The 21,326-nt window shown below is 43.9% G+C and overlaps 2 protein-coding genes across 8 annotated transcripts in view; one reads left to right on the top strand and one right to left on the bottom strand.

The window, feature by feature from the left end:
• AP4S1 (adaptor related protein complex 4 subunit sigma 1) overlaps positions 1-19,340 on the bottom strand; it is a 35,586-nt gene extending 16,246 nt beyond the window's left edge. For 2 of the 5 annotated variants that reach the window (XM_034768724.1, XM_034768728.1), the window contains exon 1: positions 18,328-18,439. The gene's annotated coding sequence lies outside the window, so the exon portion shown is untranslated. Of the gene's footprint in view, positions 1-2,155; positions 2,230-18,327; positions 18,440-19,200 lie in introns of those variants that run through there. The other 3 variants (XM_034768726.1, XM_034768727.1, XM_034768725.1) reach the window with 3 other exon arrangements.
• STRN3 (striatin 3) overlaps positions 18,535-21,326 on the top strand; it is a 102,864-nt gene continuing 100,072 nt past the window's right edge. For 2 of the 3 annotated variants that reach the window (XM_034768720.1, XM_034768721.1), the window contains exon 1: positions 18,535-19,053. In XM_034768720.1, the coding sequence (XP_034624611.1) occupies positions 18,748-19,053 (306 nt within the window). In that variant the 5' untranslated portion in view covers positions 18,535-18,747. The remainder of the gene's footprint in view (positions 19,054-21,326) is intronic. The other variant, XM_034768722.1, reaches the window with a different exon arrangement.

A 21,326-nucleotide genomic window follows, 5' to 3' on the forward strand; every position in this document is an offset into this window, starting at 1 on the left:
CTTTCCTAATACTGTTGGTGTTTTTAATTTGAACTCACTATTGTATGAAAGTGCTGACCAAGCAGAAGCCCAACCAAGATTCTTCTCCTGTGCAATAACACCAAAGATAGCAACCTAGATATTTTCAGATTCTTGCTGTAAGGGCAAGTATCATTTTAGTAGTAAGGAAGAGACTTCTAATGGGATAACATAACTTAGTGTGAGAATTAGTATGTTAATATCTGTGTTAAATCTGTGAGCATGGTGTAGAATTAGTCTGAGTTTAGTATTCATGCAGTTAACCGATATGGTGTGCCTTCTCTCCAACCAAATTTCCTTGTAAACGCTCAGTAAATATTACTTACTTCAGGGTATTCTCTCTTAAAAGCATTAACCATATACATAGGTGCTATCCTTTTTGTTCACAACACACCAGCAGAAATCAGCATATGAATGTTAAAGGATTTTAATTCTATTAGAAACTGTAAATGTAGGGCAGCATTTTCCTCTCCAGTGTGTATAATGGGTTTCAAGGGTAGAATTCTGGCTAGTAATTGTGCCTATGTGTCTGCAGGAACAACCTTGGGTCACAGGAAAGCACAGAACAGATTGTTCTCCTGATCCTGGACTTCTCCAAACCTACAAAAATGTTACTCTATGATTGTAGATATCGAGTAGAGGGGCCTAAGTGACGGGGTGTAGCCATCTTTCACCTCATTGGCCTTGTGATCTGGTAGTGCAGTGCTTCCCGAACATTTTACGAAGACAACCTACCCAACTGCATTTTGTCTGTTTTTATGATTTGCCATTACATATATGCACCAGTCTGTCCCGACTATCACAACCCTAATCCTGCCCTGGCCCTGGTGGGAGTGGTTGGAGAAAAAGTCTGCCCTGCACTCACCGCACAGTGGGGGCTCCTGTCCTGTCCTGGGCCCCGCTCCCTGCTTTAAGCATTGTGACTTGGTGCATGAGGTTGAAGTCCCATTCAGGTCAGGTCCGGCCACCCTCCATCATGACAGAGGGGCAGCTGAACCAAAGTGAGTGGCATTGCGACATGATGCTGAGCCCCTGTGCGCCAGTTCGCAATGCCGGAATCGGGAGCTGGGCCCAGACCTGTGGGACAGCAGCCACCACTGCAGGGTGACCATGCTTTAATAACCCTACTCCATCCTCTTTGCCCTCCCCTGCAAGGGTCTCAACTCTGCAGTGAGCCAGGAGGAGTGTATGTTTGCAAAGGCCAGGGCCCAGAGATGGATTAATCTGGTCCTGGCCATTGCAATCCATCTAGAACCTTCCTGTTACCCACTGCTGGGTTGGGACCCACACTACCATAGTGGTTCCCAAATGGTATCTTTTAAAGTGTGCACATATGAAGATTACTCTTGTGGATTAATCCACAGGAATGTTTGTGCAGTTGACAAAGCATGTTCACATATTTACCTTACTTTTTAGTTTCAATATACATCTGTTGAAGTGGAAGTTTAGTGCTAGAAATTGGCCCCATATACACCATGCAAATGTCTAAAGCAGGGGTCGGCAACGTTTGGCATGCGGCTCGCCAGGGTAAGCACCCTAGTGGGCCGGGCCAGTTTATTTACCTGCTGACGCGGCAGGTTCGGCCGATCGCGTGGAGCTAGCATGAGCCTGTCTACATGGGCTAGGAGGCATGCTCCCAGCTGTAGTATAGATATACTGTTAGGCTCTTGATGAGATGTCTGTGGACCTTAGACGGCCAAAGTTTGGGTTAATAAACTTGGGTTCAATAAATGTTAACACAAAATGCCACTGAAATGCAGTTTGGAGCATCGTATATATTCTACACACAATATCTAATGAAAAATTCTATTTAAAAGAGGGTTGAATATATATGCAAAAGCTGCCTTTTAAACTTAAAGAACTGCCATCTTATATATTTCAAAGAAAATACAAAAAGCTTTTCCAAGTTGCAGACTAACAGCCTGCAAAATATAATTTTTAAAAATGAACGGGTTTTAAGTTAGAACTTTTTTTTTTTTTAAATACCAGAAGCCAGCCGCAATAATGTTTTCCATCTGTCTTTCTCTGGCTGTTTGGACTTACTGGCCTGTATGCTCCTGTGGTTCGTGTGTTAAAAATGCAGCAACTTGCTGCAAAAGCTGTCTCAAAATTCTAACCCACAAGTCTTGCTGCCTAACTGGTGCTTTACTAAGCTGTAACATCAAAGAAATGGTTCCCTAAGAGCTGCAAATTCCAGCAAGGAGGTGTGGCCTAAGGAAATGTGAGAGAAGTCAGGGCAAAACCCCAATACAATATATACTACCTGGAAAAACAATGTACATTAATACAGAAAGTTGAAAGGGAAGCAATTCAGAAAACAGAATAAATCAGAACAACTCTAAGCAGCATTAACATGTTGTTAACAAACATCCGCACAATACAACCTTTTCAATAGATACTGTATATACTTGTTTATTAGCCTGTTCGTTTATAAGCCGACCCCCCAAGATGGATAGGTAAAAACAGCAAAAACTGTATAACCCTTTCATAAGCTGACTCTATATTTCAGGGGTTGGCAAACTTTGGCTCCCGGCCCATCAGGGTAAGCCACGAGCGGGCCTGGACGTTCTGTTTACCTGGTGCGTTCGCAGGCACAGAGCCCCTCAGCTCAAAGTTGCTGCGGTTTGCTGTTCCCAGCCAATAGGAGCTGTAGGATGCAGCGCGAGCCGAGGGACATGCTGCCCACCACTTTCCGCAGCTCCCATTAGCTGGGAACGGCGAACCACAGCCACTGGGAGCTGAGGTGCTCCGTGCCTGCGAACGCTCCAGGTAAACAAAACGACAATGTATTATATATTCAATTCAATAATTCCATAGAGTTTAAATAGAGATAAGCTGACCCCCGCTCTTTGATGCTTCACTTTTTTACCAAAAAAATTTGGCTTATGAACATTTATATACGGTATTTCAGCATACTTTGACCATTTGCAAATGCTGAAGATGAGCGGGTGCTATCTCAGACTGCAAAGAACTTGGAAACAATTAGCTGAACACTTCCATTCATTGTAGCCACTCCCGCAGATGCTGCCATATGTGTAATAGTGCAGGGTTCTCCATTTTCTCGAATATTTCATCCCCATTTTTTGCATCTCTTCAGTAAGTGTTTCTGGCAATAAAAATTTTTTCTTCATGACTAGATAGCATTTTATGTATTAACCTATTCAGCTATTTTTGTAGTATATTTTTGTGAATCTCAGCCCTTTCTGAACCTTTTTACTACATAGGGGAGCATAAAGCCCACAGAAATTAAACATGGAACTAGGTTCTTAGATTGAGTTCTCTAGAGCAAAGACCGTCTATGTTGCTTGCACAAGGGGGCCTTGATTGGTTCTTTAGGTGCTGCACTAGAAATAATAATAATCTTGTTCATGCTGCTACCAATGCAAGATTGTTCCCGATAGTATACAGTTTTTCTTTTTGTCCAGTCCTGTTTTAAGTTTTAAGTGCCAGTACTCACAACCTTACTTTCATTTGAACACTATTCCACAGTCTAATAGAACTAATAATACACACAATAGATCAAATACAATTAAGTTGATGGTTACCACCAGCTTTTTGATCACATATTTTAAGAACGGGCTTCTTGATTAAACATTTGCTTGCCAAATTCGAGCCAAGAGGGGAGTATCAACACATACAGGTTCCAGGCCTCTGAAAGACATAGGCTGAGATTCTGTGCTGTGCCTCCCACTCCTGATGTCAGGAATTGCAAGGGGGCCTACAAAGGACCACGTAGTGAGGCAGAGTGGCCTCCCACTGAGCTTGAGGGGGGAGGAGTCACTCTGTGATCCCTGGTGGGTGAAGCCAGGCCAGGCTTGCCCCTCCCACCAGAAGCCAATGGGTGGGACAGGAAGTATAAAAGGCTGAGTCTCTAACCTCTAACCCAGTTCAGTCTGAGCCAGGGAAAGGAGCAGATGTCTCCAGGCTGCTGCAGCTCCCCAGAGCTGAACCCGTGCTGCATCACTCCCTGGCCCTGGAGGAGACTGACCCAAGTGAACAGCTACCAAGTCTACTGCTTGCCGCATATCCCAAGAAGATGGAGGATGCCTGTAGAGTGCAGGTACCCAGCAAGGGGATCGTAGGAAGTAGCCCAGGGAAACTAGACTTTTTAGTCTGGTTGGGTTGTTGCCTGAATCTACGTCAGAAATTCCCTGGAATACAATATTTGAATTTACCCTGAGATACATCAGTTATTCTGATGAGGCCTCAGCAGGAACCTCTGTCAGTCTTAGAGACAATACTGATTACAAGTTTAGGTTCTGGTTCTGCAACCATTACTCACTCTGAGTAGTGCTCACTTGTGAATAATCCCATTTAAATCTATGACTACATGCATAGTGCTACTCATTGTGAATAATGATTGCAAAACTGGATCATGATTTCAGTACTTTGATATTGACTGAGACCATATGACAATCACCATCCTTATCCTTGTTAAGACAAAATAAAAATGGCAAATGGCTATAGTCCACAGAAAAGGACAATGTTACTGGTACTGTGAATTTATCAATATACATAGTACTTTATATGTTTCCCATCATCATAGTATCTAGCTACCCCTCAAACATTAATTAGTTCATCACATCCTTGTGTAAAGTATTAACTCCTTTTTATAGACTGGGAGCTGAATCCAGACAGATTAAGTAATTTGCCCCAAATCACAGGATTCTGTGGTAAAGTTTGGAATTGAAGCCCGCTTCCCAGCCCACTGCCTTGACCACTGACATTTACATTTAATGCAAGCAATATTCTGCATGTGAAATAATGACAGGCAGAAAGGGAGATTAGAATTTTTTTATGATGATTAAATTGTTCTCAGTGAAGGAATCGGTGGTTTTGGCACTGATGGATGGGTGTATTTTTATGTCCTTGGTCTTCTCACTCACTGTTAGGAAAGAAAGTCTCTATCTAGCCAGTTCAGCACAGCTTAGCACATAAAGAGATTAGTCACAATAATAGCTAAACATATTAAATAAATTTAAAGAAAACGGTATTAAACATGTGTACACCACATATGCAATAACTCTGAGGATACAGACTTTCCCTATGATGATATATGTAACCTAATTATTTCTTGACAGCAAAGCCACTTATAAGTATTAAGGTCACCCATATCTCAGGAAGGTAATTTCATTATCCTCAGTGTAGTCTGAGTATTCCTTAGACATTGCAGTTTAGGTTTTGATATGAAATTTATCTTCACTAGTTAGTTGGGGGATGATGTCATAAAATCTGGAGCGAGAAGTCATCCCCTAAGAAGTGAAGATTAATGATCTATTTACTGCTAAGTAAATATATATGCAATATTTATAACCTCAGAAGTATGCATTTGCCAATCACAAGGTTGATATACAAAGTACTGAAATAAATAGTTGAAGGAGTTGAAAGGATTTAAAAATATTAATTTCAATGTTGCCCATCATCAGACAAACATTTTAATTATTATAAGATGCACTGGGGCATTTCTAATCTTTAAAATAGCACCATGTGACCTAAATAGTTTTTTAAATAGATACTGGAAAAATCATGAAACAAAAACCATAGAAGTCAGGAAATTAGACTTGTGCACATGCACAAATGCAATGTACATTCAACAAATCAACTGGCCAACACAGCTTGACCTATTTCAGAAAAGTATCCAGGGCAGAGTTACATCACTTCAAAAAAAGAAAAGACAACAACAAATGTTTAATGACTAAATTCTTGAGCAAGAGCTGTATAAATATTGTCCTTGGATAGAACTATCACCTTAATTGAGAAATAATACCTGAGACCACAGGCTTCACAATCTCACTACCTTTAATGTCCCCTGAGCAATACACAGCCATAGCATCCCAAACCAGATAACTTTACACTGGAGTACGGGGGGAAGGGGAATATGCAGGAGCATGTCATTTCATTCTACCCCAATTGACATGGCTGTGAGTTCCACCAATTAAACTTGTGGATGTCTCCCAGATATTGCAAATTTCAAAGGATTCATGTGGTGGCCTCCTGCCTTGCACTGCCTCCCACATTTCCTTATCTCTCCTGGACAGCATGGCTCTTACAGTAGCTATGCTGCAAAGCTCTCCCCTAATTGGCAGTGACTTGTGGAATACCCTGAATGAAAAAGAAGTCAATAGGGTAGAGGAAGCAGTGTACATTACTGCAGGATTTCATTGCTGGTGATGACAAACTGGTGAAAACCTACCAATCTTTCCATCTCTTCTAAACACTGCAGAGCCTGTTTATGTTGGGTGGCAGGCCTCTTTTGTTGACCCACCCTGTTAGAATCCTAAATAAAGCATCTGAAGTTCAGTGCTAAATGACTGTGACGGATACAGCTTCTCAACTCCACCTGGCCTTGTAGGAATGATCTCTTTGAGCAAAAGGAATTAGGACATAGGAAGGCCTAGATGGATACCTTAGGGACATCCAAGCCAAGGGAGGAAGCGTAGGTTAAAGTTTGTTTTTTGTTTTCTGAGTTTTCTTGAGTTACCTACAAAGCAATATAAAACACGCATGTGCAGATACAGGTATATAAAGTGTGGATCCTATTGCAGGCGGGCCTTAGTCCTAATGGTGCCTTCATTAATCTGACCTCTTATATAGATAATCCTTGTGTCAAGAGGCAGATCTTAAAGATACTGTATCTTTATATGGCTAAAATATTGTTTTTTAATATCTTGGATTATTTTACATGTGAAACGTTTTGGATCATATTATATATAATTTTTTTAATTCTTACCAATTTTCTAATGTAGAATCATACTGATAGAATACAAGTTAATCATAGCTTTAGTAAAAATACAACCTTAGAAGAATTTGAACCTCTTCTTTTTAAATTCTGAAGCAGACTATCCACTTCACTACATGGTAATTGACTAACATCTGTAGGAATGTACAAGTATTATTTTGGTTACCAAAGAACTCACTTTTTCTACCAGCCTTGAAGCTGGTATCCAAAATGACGCCCACAAGTTTTGCACATGTAGATAATATGCACATACAGATACTTCTGCACACACAAACTAGAGTTAGCACTCTAACTGATTTACATGTACAAATGCAGGGCTTTGTAGAGAAAACATACAAGCATACTTTAGGAATTTGGTTTTGAAAATTATGCCAAAGTTGAGTATCAATATCAAGTAGTTTAATTTATAAAAGGTTCTTTAAACAAAACTGACAAGTTCCCTCATGAAAACTAAAAACCACATGCATGCAAAATTTCTGAAAAAAACAGATTTTAATTCACTGTTTTGCTTCTATGAAACATAAATTATAAAAAGATTATTTCTTTTTAGCTACAAATATATATACAGTATCTGGTGAAGTGAGTTGTGCATCTATAAGATGTTACAGTGATCTGTGAAATGGTGTACATAAAAAAATAAACAAAAAAAAAATTCCATCTCTGTACTTTTGGGGCAAAATCCCCAATTCTCTCTCCCATCCTGGACCCATCCCCAAACTACTCATGTAGGTGACTGCATTTCTTACAATGTGATTCTTACCTATTCATTTATGTATATGTGTGTGTGTGTGTGTATATGTAATAAGAATTTTCTATATGGAGAATTAGCTCAAGAGATGAGTAATGATATGCAGAGCTTTCCATTTCTACATCACTAGTTCAAATCTAGCTCATTTCAATAATAAAGAAGACATAACCACCTGCGATCTGTTTGATGGCCTAGAAGTGAGTTGGCAGTTTTAGTTCAGTTTCCATTGGACAATTGTTTACATCATGAAAACCACCACTGCAACTGGTACTTTAATTCATAAAAATCCCTCTCATAACAGAACTGGACTTCTTAAAAAATGGGTCTATTTTATGAACAAGCTCTCTCTCTAATCCAGAAAGAATCATGTTGCACAAAACACAATCACATACATAAGTAGGGGGTTGTTAAGCAGCTTTAATGGTTTCTGATAGCAGTACCTGGACTGCTTTGGAAACTCAGAAACATAAGTAAATAGGATATACCCATTATGATCTAATCAGATGATAGCTGGGTTATCAGCTCAAAGAAAGAGGGGGAAAAACAAAGGCAAATAAGAGGGTAAAAATGTGTAAAATGTGCTTGGGATAAAACACTTTGTTTACCATCAGCATGAAAATGGACTAATGCAGTTACCATTGTATATTCCATCTTCCTCTCAAAAGACTCAGATAATTTCTGACAAATATGGGAAATATTAAGGTAACATGATCATCAGAAAGGGAATAAAGGCAGGTATTTTCTTTGTGTTGATTTCTATTTCATGAGAAGCAAAACCTGATGACACAGAGAATGCAAGACAACTTGTAAGAGACAGAACAGTGACTTTAAAAAAATAATCAGAAAGGTGAGAAATATCTGTAACCTTTCCCTTAAAACAAATTATCTTCATCAATGATTTAATAAGGAGGATACCTTGGTTCCCTTCTGTATTTCCTCAGCATTATGCCTTTTGATATAACACAGTGGGGTGTATACAGTAAATAAATTAATTACTGTAACTGCAGTAATCTAAGTACCCTTTGTTACACTCTGTTTAAAAGAGTACAGTCTCGTAGAATATCTCTTGGAGATATTACCTAAGAGGTATTATAAGTGACTCCAAGTGCAAGACTGGTAGGGCATGCAAACCATGGAGCATTACGAAACCTTGGCCTGAACTCAGTCCACGTCAGTGGTTAACACAGAAAACTAAAGATGGTCTAATCAGATAGTGGTTGAGACATCTTGGAAGGGCAAAGCCTGCACTATGGTTTCCTGAATAGTATCTGTTCTGTGCAACCAAAGAAGCACTTAAATCACCAGAGCTACCAATCTAGTACCTTTCCTGTGCACTAAAGAATGTATTTTAACGCAAGTACATCATCTTCAAACACTCGTTAATCACTTGAAGCAAAAACTTCTCTGCAATTTATTTTGTCAAATATTTCACCAATATCCCTTGGTACGTCTAATAAATAAAATACAAAAACTGAACACAGCCTGAGGCTGCCTCAGGGAAGTCTCTAGGTGTTAATGTAATTTTTATTCAAATCAGATGTCTGTATGTAACCTGAAGCCACTTTGGTGGCCTCATGTCCAGGATCACTTTAGTTATTTCATATTCTAAAACAAAGTGTGGTGGTTTGGTTTTGTTTGTTTGTTTGTTTGTTTGTTTTGGGGTTTTTTTTTTTTTGCAATACAGTACTTTAGGGCTTACAATTAAAATGTGAATAAGAAATTACTCAACTGTGAAATGAGATTCCATTAATGCTTCATTACAAGACTACTTAAAAAAAAATTAAAAATAAATGTTAGAATTGTAAGCCTATCCCTTACTTAATTGTTCAACTAAACATGCTTTAGCTTTAATACATAAAATCATGATCTTTAGTTTTTAGTTTTACACTACTCAAAGTTATGCTAATATTTAAACTTAATGCTATTGTTAAAGGTTCTTATGCTTTAAAGCATAAGTTAACATACCTTAAAACAAAAGCAATAAAGCATTGAGATTCTATTCAGGTGAAGAATTGTATTTATGAAATACAATATTTCCTCTCTCTTCCCCCAAAACAGCATTATCACTGGCTGATACAAGATGCATTGGTACATCACTGCAGGCTCCTGTACAATATATTTATTACTGCTGATGTGACAATTTACCTGATAGGCTCTCCACAGTTAAATTTTTTTTGCCTGTTGCTGCTTCCATGGAATGATTAACCACCTTAAAGGGGCACAACATGTATGTAAGATACCAATTTGAAAACCTAATGGAAATTTCCACTTTTAGACAAGTTTTCTAATTAGTGTGTTTTGGTCCAGTATTGCTTATTTCTGAACCTCTCTTTCCATCCCTTGTCCATTTGGGATTCTGGCATGGTAAGTACTTTTATCAATGAATTAATTACACTCAAATTTGGCTGTTCTATGGTCTAACTATTAATACATCAATCTAGCAATAGGTCACAATCAGTCACTGACTCATGTTATCTAACAAAAGAAAATCCTGGAACAAGCACAGATTTTGAGGCATTTAAATAATTCTCAATTTGCCCAGGGCTGTGTTTTCATCTTCCTTTATTTGTGTGTGATTTTGCGTTTATAATAAGTTATCCAAATGACTTGGTGTTCTCCTTGTTCTCTATAGTTTGCTGTTATTCTCTTTGCTGTGGGCAACTACAGTAATGAGAAGTGGGCAACACTTTAGAATTTCCTTTTCCATTGTACTTGCACTATACTGTCTTCAAATTTACATTCTGAATCTCTGCCAGTTCTTCTCCAAGATCTTCTTGTGTTTTACTATTTGAATACTGGTTGATTGCTGTTACATAGGTGGACACTGGATATCTGGGAGATTGTTGCCATGGTTTATGATGGGTATGTAAAAAATCCTATTAACCTGTTATGTATATAACTAAATAAGACCAACATTTTTCAAAAATAGAAAACTAAAGTTTGGCTCTTAAATCCATATTTAGTTGCCTAAGAGTGAGATTTGCAAAAGTGCCTAACTCACATAGGAGCACAAGTCACAAAATACACATCTTGTTGGTTTGCCCCCCTCCCATTTTTTAAAATACTTAGTTATATGGTGTTTTGGAGGGGCTGTGTTTTCATTATGTACTTTTGTGAGCATATACACTCATGCATGATGATTTGGGGACAAAATCAGCAAGAGAAAGGTAGGAAATGGCCTGGAGCAGCGAACCGCGGCCAGTGGGAGCCGCAATCGGCCGAACCTGAGGACGCGGCAGGTAAACAAACCAGCCGGGCCCACCAGGGGCTTTCCCTGAACAAGCGGCAGACCGGCTTTGAGAACCACTAGTCTAGATGAATAAGAGGTAAGGACAAATTGTGGAGTTGGGGGTGGGGGAGAGGGAATAGATGAAGGGAAAAGGTTAAAAAATGGCTTGTGCCAAGATGAGAATCTGGAAGGCAAAAGCAAATGAAATGGTGAGAGTAAATAAGTTTGATGTACAAATGACTTTATATTGAGAATTCTTTAGAAATCACACCATGTGGCTATGATCTTATTACCAAAAGAAAGGAAAGTGTACAGTGAGGAAGGAGAGCTCACGTAAATCTCCCTTTTTTCTGCAAGTCTTGAATCTAACCCAGGAGTAAGACTTTGTTATCAAGTCTCTGAAAGCATCATGCACCATTATTAATATTTATCAATAACAGTAATTTTTGACATAGTCACCATCCTCATCTACTGTTATGTGAGTTACAACACCTGTGGTGCTGGAGTAACTTCTGTGTAGCCTTAGGTGGAGAAGACACGGCCTTCAACTTGAGGACCAAGTACTTGCAAGAAAATCCCAAACCCCAAAAGTCCCTACTAATCTAGGGAAATCAGGGAAGAAGCAAGGAGCAAAAAGTTTATCCTAGCTTCTTAACTACCAAGGAGCACTGCATGTCTATTGAAACAACACTGAAACCACAGGATCTCAAAATTATGTACTGACATTGCCAGAGAGTTAATCATATTTTTAAGAGCAATAATCTTTCCCACTCTTCCCTAGATACTGATAACGATTGAAATTTGTTTGAGATCTCACTGTCTTCCCCTCATTTCAGTTTTAAACACGGAGATTAATTCTTTAAAATTACCTTAATACTTTTTTTTATATATATATTAGGCCCTTCACATGTAGTACCACAGAATACTTTATGATGAGATGCAGAAAGATATCACAGATAACATAGTTTGATCCAGGGACTTGAAAGGGGAAAACATCACATAAAGATGAAGTTGAGTAAGAGATAAAGGCTGACTTGGCTAAATATGTATTCTTGCAGATTAATAACTACAGTCAGTGGAGAACTGAAGAATCTGCTAATATGGAAAGGGGAGCTGGGTTTAGCACAGGCTAAAGCAACCATGAAGGTTTTAAGGTGAAGCTTTAAGAGGAAGCGACTCAATGGCTGAGGCGGGCATTCCAGAAAGGAATTAGCAAAACAACTGAAACTTTGGCCTGGTCTACACTACAACTTTAATTTGGATTTAGCAGCGTTAAATCGAATTAACCCTGCACCCGTCCACACAACGAAGCCATTTAATTCGAAATAAAGGGCTCTTTAAATCGATTTCTGTACTCCACCCCGACGAGCGGAGTAGCGCCAAAATCGATTTTATCATTTCGAATTAGGGTTAGAGTGGCCACAATTCGATGGTATTGGCCTCTGGGAGCTATCCCACAGTGCACCATTGTGACTGCTCTGGACAGCAATCTGAACTCGGATGCACTGGCCAGGTAGACAGGAAAAGCCCCGCGAACATTTGAATTTCATTTCCTGTTTGCCCAGTGTGGAGAGCACAGGTGACCACAGATAGCTCATCAGCACAGGTAACCATGCAGGCCGATAATAAAAAAAGAGCACCAGCATGGACCGTACGGGAGGTACTGGATCTGATCGCTATATGGGGAGAGGATTCAGTGCTAGCAGAACTTCGTTCGAAAAGACGAAATGCAAAAACTTTTGAAAAAATCTCCAAGGGCATGATGGAGAGAGGCCACAATAGGGACTCAGATCAGTGCCGCGTGAAAGTCAAGGAGCTCAGACAAGCCTATCAAAAAACAAAGGAGGCAAACGGTCGCTCCGGGTCAGAGCCGCGAACATGCTGCTTCTACGACGAGCTGCATGCAGTTCTAGGGGGGGCCGCTACCACTACCCCACCTCGGACCATGGATTCTGAGGCGGGGATAATTTCATCAGCTACACCTGAGGATTCTGCGGACGGGGAAGAGGAGGAGGACGAGCTTGCAGAGAGCACCCAGCACTCCGTTCTCCCCAACAGCCAGGATCTTTTTCTCAGCCTGACTGAAGTACCCTCCCAACCCAGTAACCAAGACCACGACCCCATGGAAGGGACCTCAGGTGAGTTTACCTTTTAAAATATAAAACTTGTTTTAAAAGCAAGGGTTTTTAATGATTACTTTGCCCTGAGGACTTGGGATGCATTTGAGGCCAGTACAGCTACTGGAAAAGTCTGTTAACGTGTCTGGGGATGGAGCGGAAATCCTCCAGGGACATCTCCATGAAGCTCTCCTGGAGGTACTCCAAAAGCCTTGCCACAAGGTTTCTGGGCAGTGCAGCCTTATTCCGTCCTCCATGGTAGGACACTTGACCGCGCCATGCTTGCAGCAAGTAATCTGGTATCATTACATGACAAAGCCTGGCAGCGTATGGTCCCGGTGTTTGCTGGCATTCAAGCAACATCCGTTCTTTATCTCGCTGTGTAATCCTCAGGAGAGTGATATCGCTCATGGTAACCTGGTTGAAATACGGGAATTTAATTAAGGGGAGGTGGCAGTTCCTACTGGGCTGTTTGCCTGTGGCTGAAAAGAAATCCTTCCCTGCAGTTAGCCAAGCGCAGGGGGGGGGGGAATTGGCCCAGAGCTTTTCGCGTGTGGCTAGCAGGGATCTTCCCTGATACCAGCCACGCGGTGGGGGGAGGGATAAAGCGATCAGCCAGAGAATTGGAGCGGGGGTGGTGGTTAGTTTGTTTTCTGCTGCTGAATGTTAACAGGAAAACCGCAGCACTCAACGGGCTTTGCTTGGTATGTGGGAAAGGAGGGCGCAGAAGCCAAAAGACAATGGCTTACCATGGCCACATGCAAGCCGAATTCTGTTGCCCGGACCTGCGTCTGTGATTTCTAGCAGCAAAGCCACAGGCACTCAATATTAAGAGGCAAAATGTGACCTTGCACAGAAATCACATGTGCTATGTAATGTGAATAGTGTTGGTCACCGTGAAAGAGTATAAGCATTGTTCTGCAAAATGTATCTTTTTAAAAAATTCTCTCCTTTTTCCCTCCCTCCAGCAGCTGCAAATTCTTCAAGCCTCCCTCCTCTGTCCCGAAGGCTATCACAGATAAGGCGTCGGAAAAAGAAGACGCGAGACGAGATGTTCGCAGAAATCATGGAATCCACCCGCAGTGACAGAGCTCATCTGAATGAGTGAAAGGACACGGTTTCAAAGTATAGGAAAGAAGCCAGTGAATGTGAGGACAGGAGGGACCAATGTGAGGACAGGAGGGACCAACGTGAGGAGAGGAGAGATGCTCGAGATGAGAGGTGGTGGCAGGAAGATCAGAGGAAGCAGGATGCAATGCTGGGGCTGCGTGAGCAAACAGACATGCTCCGGCGTCTGGTGGAGCTTCAGGAACGGCAGCAGGATAACAGAGTGCCGCTACAGCCCCTGTATAATCTCCCCTCCCCATGTTCCATAGCCTCCTCACCCAGACGTGTAAGAACGCGGGGAGGGAGGCTCCGTACACCTTCCCATTCCACCCCAGTGGACAGCCCAAGCAAAAGGCTGTCATTTTTTTAACCTTTTTTTAGTGGCCTTTTCCTTCCTGCCGATCCTCCTCCCAAACCCCACCCGGGTTCCCTCCCTCTTTTTATAATCTATTAATAAAGAATAAATGATTTTTAAACGATAGTGACTTTATTTGGTTTGAAATCAAGCTGGGGGAAGGGGGAGGTTGGGTTCCTTACAGAGAATGAGTCAATAAAGGGGGCGGGTTTTCATGAAGGAGAAAAACAGATATTTCACACGGTAGCCTGGCCAGCCATGAAACTGGTTTTCAAAGCTTCTCTGATGCACAGCGCTTCCTGGTGTGCTCTTCTAATCGCCCTAGTGTCTGGCTGCACGTAATCAGCAGCCAAGCGATTTGCGTCAGCCTCCCACCCCGCCATAAAGGTCTCGCCCTTACTTTCACAGAGATTGTGGAGCACACAGCAAGCAGAAATAACAATGGGGAGATTGGTTTGGCTGAGGTCTGAGCGAGTCAGTAACGATCGCCAGCGACCTTTTAAACGGCCAAATGCACATTCCACCACCATTCTGCACTTGCTCAGCCTGTAGTTGAACAGCTCCTGACTCCTGTCCAGGCTGCCTGTGTATGGCTTCATGAGCCATGGCATTAAGGGGTAGGCTGGGTTCCCAAGAATAACTATTGGCATTTCAACATCCCCAACGGTTATTTTCTGGTCCGGAAAGTAAGTCCCTTGCTGCAGCCCTTTAAACAGAACAGTGTTCTTGAAGACGCGAGCGTCATGAACCCTTCCCGGCCAGCCCACGTTGATGTTGGTGAAACGTCCCTTGTGATCCACAAGTGCTTGCAGCACCATTGAAAGTGCTTGCAGCACCCTTGCGGTTTATGTACTGGGTACTCTGGTGCTCCGGTGCCAAGATAGGGATATGGGTTCCATCTATCGCCCCACCACAATTAGGGAATCCCGTTGCAGCAAAGCCATCCACTATGACCTGCACATTTCCCAGAGTCACTACCTTTCGTAGCAGCACCTGAGTGATTACTTTGGCTACTTGCATCATAGCAGCCCCCACAGTAGATTTGCCCACTCCAAATTGATTCCCGACTGACCGGTAGCTGTCCGGCGTTGCAAGCTTCCACAGGGCTATCGCCACTCGCTTCTCAACTGTGAGGGCTGCTCTCATCTTGGTAGTCTGGCGTTTCAGGGCAGGGGACAGCAAGTCACAAAGTTCCATGAAAGTGCCCTTACGCATGCGAAAGTTCCGCAGCCACTGGGAATCGTCCCACACCTGCAACACTATGCGGTCCCACCAGTCTGTGCTTGTTTCCCTTGCCCAGAATCGACGTTCCATGGATAGAACCTGCCCCATTAACAACATGATCTCCAAAGCACTGGGGCTCATGGTTTGACAGAATTCTGTGTTCATGTCCATGTCCATATCACGCTTGTCGCTGCGCTGCCGCCACTGCCACCTCCTCGCCTCGTTTTTCTGGTCCTGGAACGCATAAACTCCACGAGAATGTGCGAGGTGTTTACAATGTTCATGACTGCTGTCTTGAGCTGAGCGGGCTCCATGCTTGCCGTGGTATGGAGTCTGCAGTGTTCACCCAGGAAAAAAGGCGCGAAATGGTTGTCTGCTGTCCGTTGCTTTCATGCAGGGAGGGAGGGAGGGGTGAGGCTGTACCCAGAACCACCTGCGACAATGTTTTTTATCCCATCAGGCACTGGGATCTCAACCCAGAATTCCAATGGGCGGGGGAGACTGCGGGAACTATGGGATAGCTACCCACAGTGCAACGCTCCAGAAATTGACGCTAGCCCCGGAACATGGACGCACACCGCCGAATTAATGTGCTTAGTGTGGCCGCGTACATTCGACTTTATACAATCTGTTTCCCAAATTCGAATTATATAAATTCGGATTAATCCCGTAGTGTAGACATACCCTTTAACATCCAACTAGGAAGAGTCATCAAGGGTGAGACAGAGGAGGTCAATACTGGAGGACCAGAGGAGGCAGGCAGGGAAGCAGACAGATAAAATTAAAAAAACAAAACTGTCCAGTTTGAGCAACTGATCCAATTCCAGATCATCTACTGATGGAAAATGTTAAAGAAAGTACTGTTTATGTAAGGAGGGTGGGAGGAACACCCTACCTTGCTTAATTATGGGTGACATGCAATGAGTTGTCAAGTAGGACAGGATAGTTAAAATCCCTTTAGGTTTATGTAATCAACATAATTGTTGAATTTCAGTGCAATGAGGCTGTGACAGTTTGGCCTTACCTACACTAAAGCTCTGAATGTTGCTATTTCACTGGTCAAACTGAACTAGTTGTAGCAAGTAGGTACATTTTTCAAGATTTCCTTACTGTGAAGAGTTCTGAATGAAGTAGACGACAAATAAAAAATAACTGCCTCATTGAATCACATTGCAGAAATCCTTTATCATTAAGATATTTTAAAGAGTTGCTTTAAAACTAATTCAAAATCAGTTTGTCCCTTCATGAATGATATGTGGCAGGTGTGTAAAATTAAGTTTCATTGTCAGTTTAAAAAGCATAGTCAAAAGAAATAATCTCCTTACTTACAAAACAAATAGCAGATTATATTGTTAAAAGAGAAATAATTACAAAATTACTGAAAAGTAAATCAGTTTTTTTTAATTCAGCTAAGAATGAATTAAATGATACACACTTTCACTTCTGTCACTAGTCAGTTTCAAGTACACTTCAGTTTTGAGTTCTCATATACTAGCAGAATGCTGCAATGTGTGAGTTTCAAATTTAGCAGGGTATGTTTTTGTTTACCAGGCTGTCCCATCCCCCCCAACCACCTCTGTTTCTATTGCTATTAAAATCACATTTCTAGTGCCCTTTTGTTTTGTAAAAGTTTATTTCCAGACAGCCTATATTTTGGGCCATGTTTGCTTTTGTATTATTCCTTATAAGAAAGAGGGCCAATAAAGCTATGTAGCCACTCTTTGCTACAGCTGTGTCTGGTCCAGTTTTAGGTAGTGTTGTTGTAAGCCATGGTGGTCCCGGGATATTAGAGAGAAAAATAATATCTTTTATTGGACCAACTTCTGTTGGTGAACGAGACAAGCTTGAACGGTCCCTTAAAATATGTGTTAATTACTTATGCTAAACAATCGGTTCCATCCTGTACTTAACCGTGACTAGGGTGATCAGAAAGCAAGTGTGAAAAATTGGGAGGGGGGAATGAGGGGTAATAGGTGCCTCTACAACACAAAGTTCTGAATATCAAGACTGTCCCTATAAAATCAGGACCTTTGGTCACCCTAGCTATGGCACTGAGTAAGTGCCCCAGAGCTGAAGAAGAGCTCTGTGTAAGATGGAAAACTTGTCTCCCTCACCAACAGAAGCTGGTCCAATAAAAGATATTACCTCACCCACTTTGTCTCTCTAACCCTCCCGTTTTAACCAGTCCAAGTGGAAGAGCTCCCACTGTTTCCCTTGGCTACAGGGGGACTCCGGTACTGTCACAAACTTCTTCCCTGCACTCGCACTAAATTTTACCTGCCTTAAGTTTCATTTTGCTCTCTGTTTCAATGTGACACGAGCCTGAATACATCTGTTCCTTCGCCCCCTCTGGGTGACAAAACAGGAAGCTGAGGAGGAACGGCAAAGCCAGAGCCTCCCCTACCCCGGAGGGAACCGGGCCTGCGTGGAGGCCCCGACACTGGCTGTCAACATCGGAAGAATGCGACAGCAATGTGAGGAATCTGCGGCTGGCGGAGCCTGCGCGCCCAGACACCGTTTTAACCCGACAAACCGCAGGGGCGCCCCGTGCCCACGTGGGTGGTTGGGGGGGGGCAGGAAGACCCCCGCCGCCCCACAAGAGGCTGCTGGCACGTCTTTTAAACAAACCCCACCCCAGCCACGCCTGGGCAGAGCGGATCGAAGCCCCCCCCCCGGGCTGGTGGGAGCAGGGGACCACCTGACACTGAATCAGGCTGGACGAAGCAGCACCACCAGCTACTGTCCTAGCGACTGTGCACCAGCAGCCCCTGTTGTTGTTATGTCACTTACTCAGTGCCTGGAGCGGCGCCGCCCCTGGCCCCCTGCTCTCTGGGCGGGTCCGGTGGGAACAGACAGACACCCCCAGCTGCAGCACCGCCCGCCCAGGTCCCCTGCTCCCCCCCACCTCCAGTGCGCATGCGCACGTCAGCGGGCTCGGCTGGGAGGGAGGTTGTTTCCCGGCACGCCCCGCGCGGCTCTCTGCTCCTCCCCCCTTCGCAGTGGGTGGGTGTGAGATGGATCGGAGACTGTAATGGCGGCCGGCGGCGGCTCGGCGCTGCTCTGACACCCGGATACTGCTCGGCGCAGCCTCCCCCTCCTCTCCGGGCCCGTCCCGACCCCTCCTCCTCCCCCCAGCCAGCGCCGCTTCCCCACGCCCCTGCCCCAGGCCCGCAGCGGGACGACGAGGAGGAGGAGGGCTCCCCGCAGACAATGGACGAACACCTCGGAGGCGGGATGGCGGCCGCTCCGAGACCGCAGCAGCAGCCGCCGCCGCCGCAGCCAGGGGGGAATATGAATGTGCAGCCTGGCGCGGGCTGCGTGGGGGCCGGAGGCGGCGGAGGCGGGCAGCAGCCTCAGGTCCCGGCGGCTGCGGCGGGTCAGGACGCGGGGGACCGCGCGGAGTTGTCCCGGCCCCAGCACTACACCATCCCGGGGATCCTGCACTACATCCAGCACGAGTGGGCCCGCTTCGAGATGGAGAGGGCGCACTGGGAGGTGGAGCGGGCCGAGCTCCAGGTAGGCTCCACAAGGGGGACCGGCTCCAGCTGCGCGGGGGGCTGGGCTCCAGGGGCGGGGAGCGAGTGGGCCGAGCTCTGGGGGGGGGGGGGGGGGGCTGGCCAATGGAGCTTGCCAGTCCCCGAGGCCGCCTGCGCGGAACGGTACCTGTCCGAGGTGTGCCCGCTGAGGCGACGTCCCTTGTCGGTGAGGCGGGTGGAGGCGCAGCCCCTCACGGCCCGAGCTGAGCTCCCTTCCCCGGGGCAGCCATTTTAGTTTCTAGTATGGCGTCCGCCTGGGCTCCTGGCTCCAGAGCCAACCGTGCTCTACGGGCCTCCCCCCCTCCCTACTCAGCTTGCCGGTCCCGGTGGAGACGGGGCGATCGGGCGCTGCCTCCCCGCAGGGACATTGGCGCTCCCGGGGAGAGGAAGACGCGCTCTGACAGCTGCAATAACCTTCCCGAACGCAGTGACTCGGGGGCTGCCGGGGCCTGCCCCCGGGAGCCGGCTGTCTCCACAGCTCTGGCTGCGGGTCACCGGGAGTAAGAGCCCCCAGGCCTGCAAGAGCTCAGTCCTCCCCCAAACCCCTGAGAGTAAGGTGCTGCGGATCCTATCTCCCCGGAAAGGGGAAGACTCGGGCCAGGGCCTAAGTAAGGGAGCTTCCCAGTGACTGAGGCATGAGATAAATCTGGTCTCCCTAACACTTGGAGACGCTATCAACCAAACAGCTGAGGTCAGTCCGGAGTCGGACTATCACCGCCTTAAAAGGTGTAGTTGTAGGTGTGTGATTATCATGAGTAAAAAAGAAGATTGAACAAATCTTTCGAAGTGGGTGCATGTATGGTGTTTGATTCTCATTCCAGTAGAGTTTGTTACACATCTTTCCTGTTTTGAGTAACTTAAGTAATAGGTACAGTTTTATTCCTACATACAGATGTAACTAAGTACCCATGTTATCAAATATTCAGAATTAGCTTGTGTACTATAATTGGGGCACTCACATATATATGAATACATGAATAGCTGAATAATCAATCATTTTATATACGATAAAATTTTGAGGGGGTTAACAAGCACGCAGACCAAGGGGATCCAGTTGATAGAGTGTACTTAGATTTTCAGAAAGCCTTTGACAAGGACCTTCACCAAAGGCTCTTAAGCAGAGTAAGCTGCCACAGGATAAGAGGGAAGGTGCTCTTGTGGATTGGTAACTGGTTAAAAGATAGGAAACAAAGGGTAGGTATAAATGGTCAGCTCTCAGAATGGAGAGAGGTAAATAGTGGTGTCCCCCAGGGGTCTGTTCTAGGACCAGTCCTATTCAACATATTCATAAAATTTGCAGATGATACAAAATTACTAAAGATAGTTAAGACCCAGGCAGACTGCGAAGAGTTACAAAAAGATCTCTCAAAACTGGATGTCTGAGCAACAAAATGGCAGATGAAATTTAATGTTGATAAATCCAAAGTAATGCCCATTGGAAGCATAATCCCAACTATACATATAAAATGATGGTCTAAATTAGCTGTTATCACTCAAGAAAAAGATCTTGGAGTCATTGTGGATAGTTCTCTGAAAACATCTACTCAATGTGCAGCGGCGGTCAAGAAAGCTAACTGAATGCTGGGAATAATTAAGAAAGAGATGGATAATAGGACAGAAAATATCATGTTGCCTCTATATAAATCCATGGTATGCCCACATCTTGAATACTGTGTGCAGATGTGGTCGCCCCATCTCAAAAAAGATATATTGGAATTGGAAAAGGTTCAGAAAAGGGCAACAAAAATGATTAGGGGTATGGAGCGGCTTCCATATGAGGAGAGATTAATAAGAATGGGATTTTACAGCTTGGAAAAGAGATGGCTATGGGGAGATATGATTGAGGTCTATAAAGTCATGAATGATGTAGAGAAAGTAGATAAGGATGTGTTGTTTACTACTTCTCATAACACAAGAACTAGGAGTCACCAAATGAAATTAATAGGCAGCGGGTTTAAAACAAATAAAAGGAAGTATTTCTTCACACAATGCATAGTCAACCTGTGGAACTCCTTGCCAGAGATATTGTGAAGGCAAAGACCATAACAGGGTTCAAAAAAGAACTAGATACATTCATGGAGGATAGGTCTATCAATGGCTATTAGCCAGGATGGACAGGAATGGTGTCCCTAGCCTCTGTTTGCCAGAAGCTGGGAATGAATGACAGGGGATGGAGCACTTGATGATTACCTGTTTTGTTCATTCCCTCTGGGGCACCTGGCACTGGCCACTGTCGGAAGAAGGATATTTTCT

This window comes from Trachemys scripta, chromosome 4, assembly GCF_013100865.1.
Source record: "Trachemys scripta elegans isolate TJP31775 chromosome 4, CAS_Tse_1.0, whole genome shotgun sequence".
In the NCBI taxonomy this organism is placed as follows: Eukaryota; Metazoa; Chordata; order Testudines; family Emydidae; genus Trachemys; species Trachemys scripta.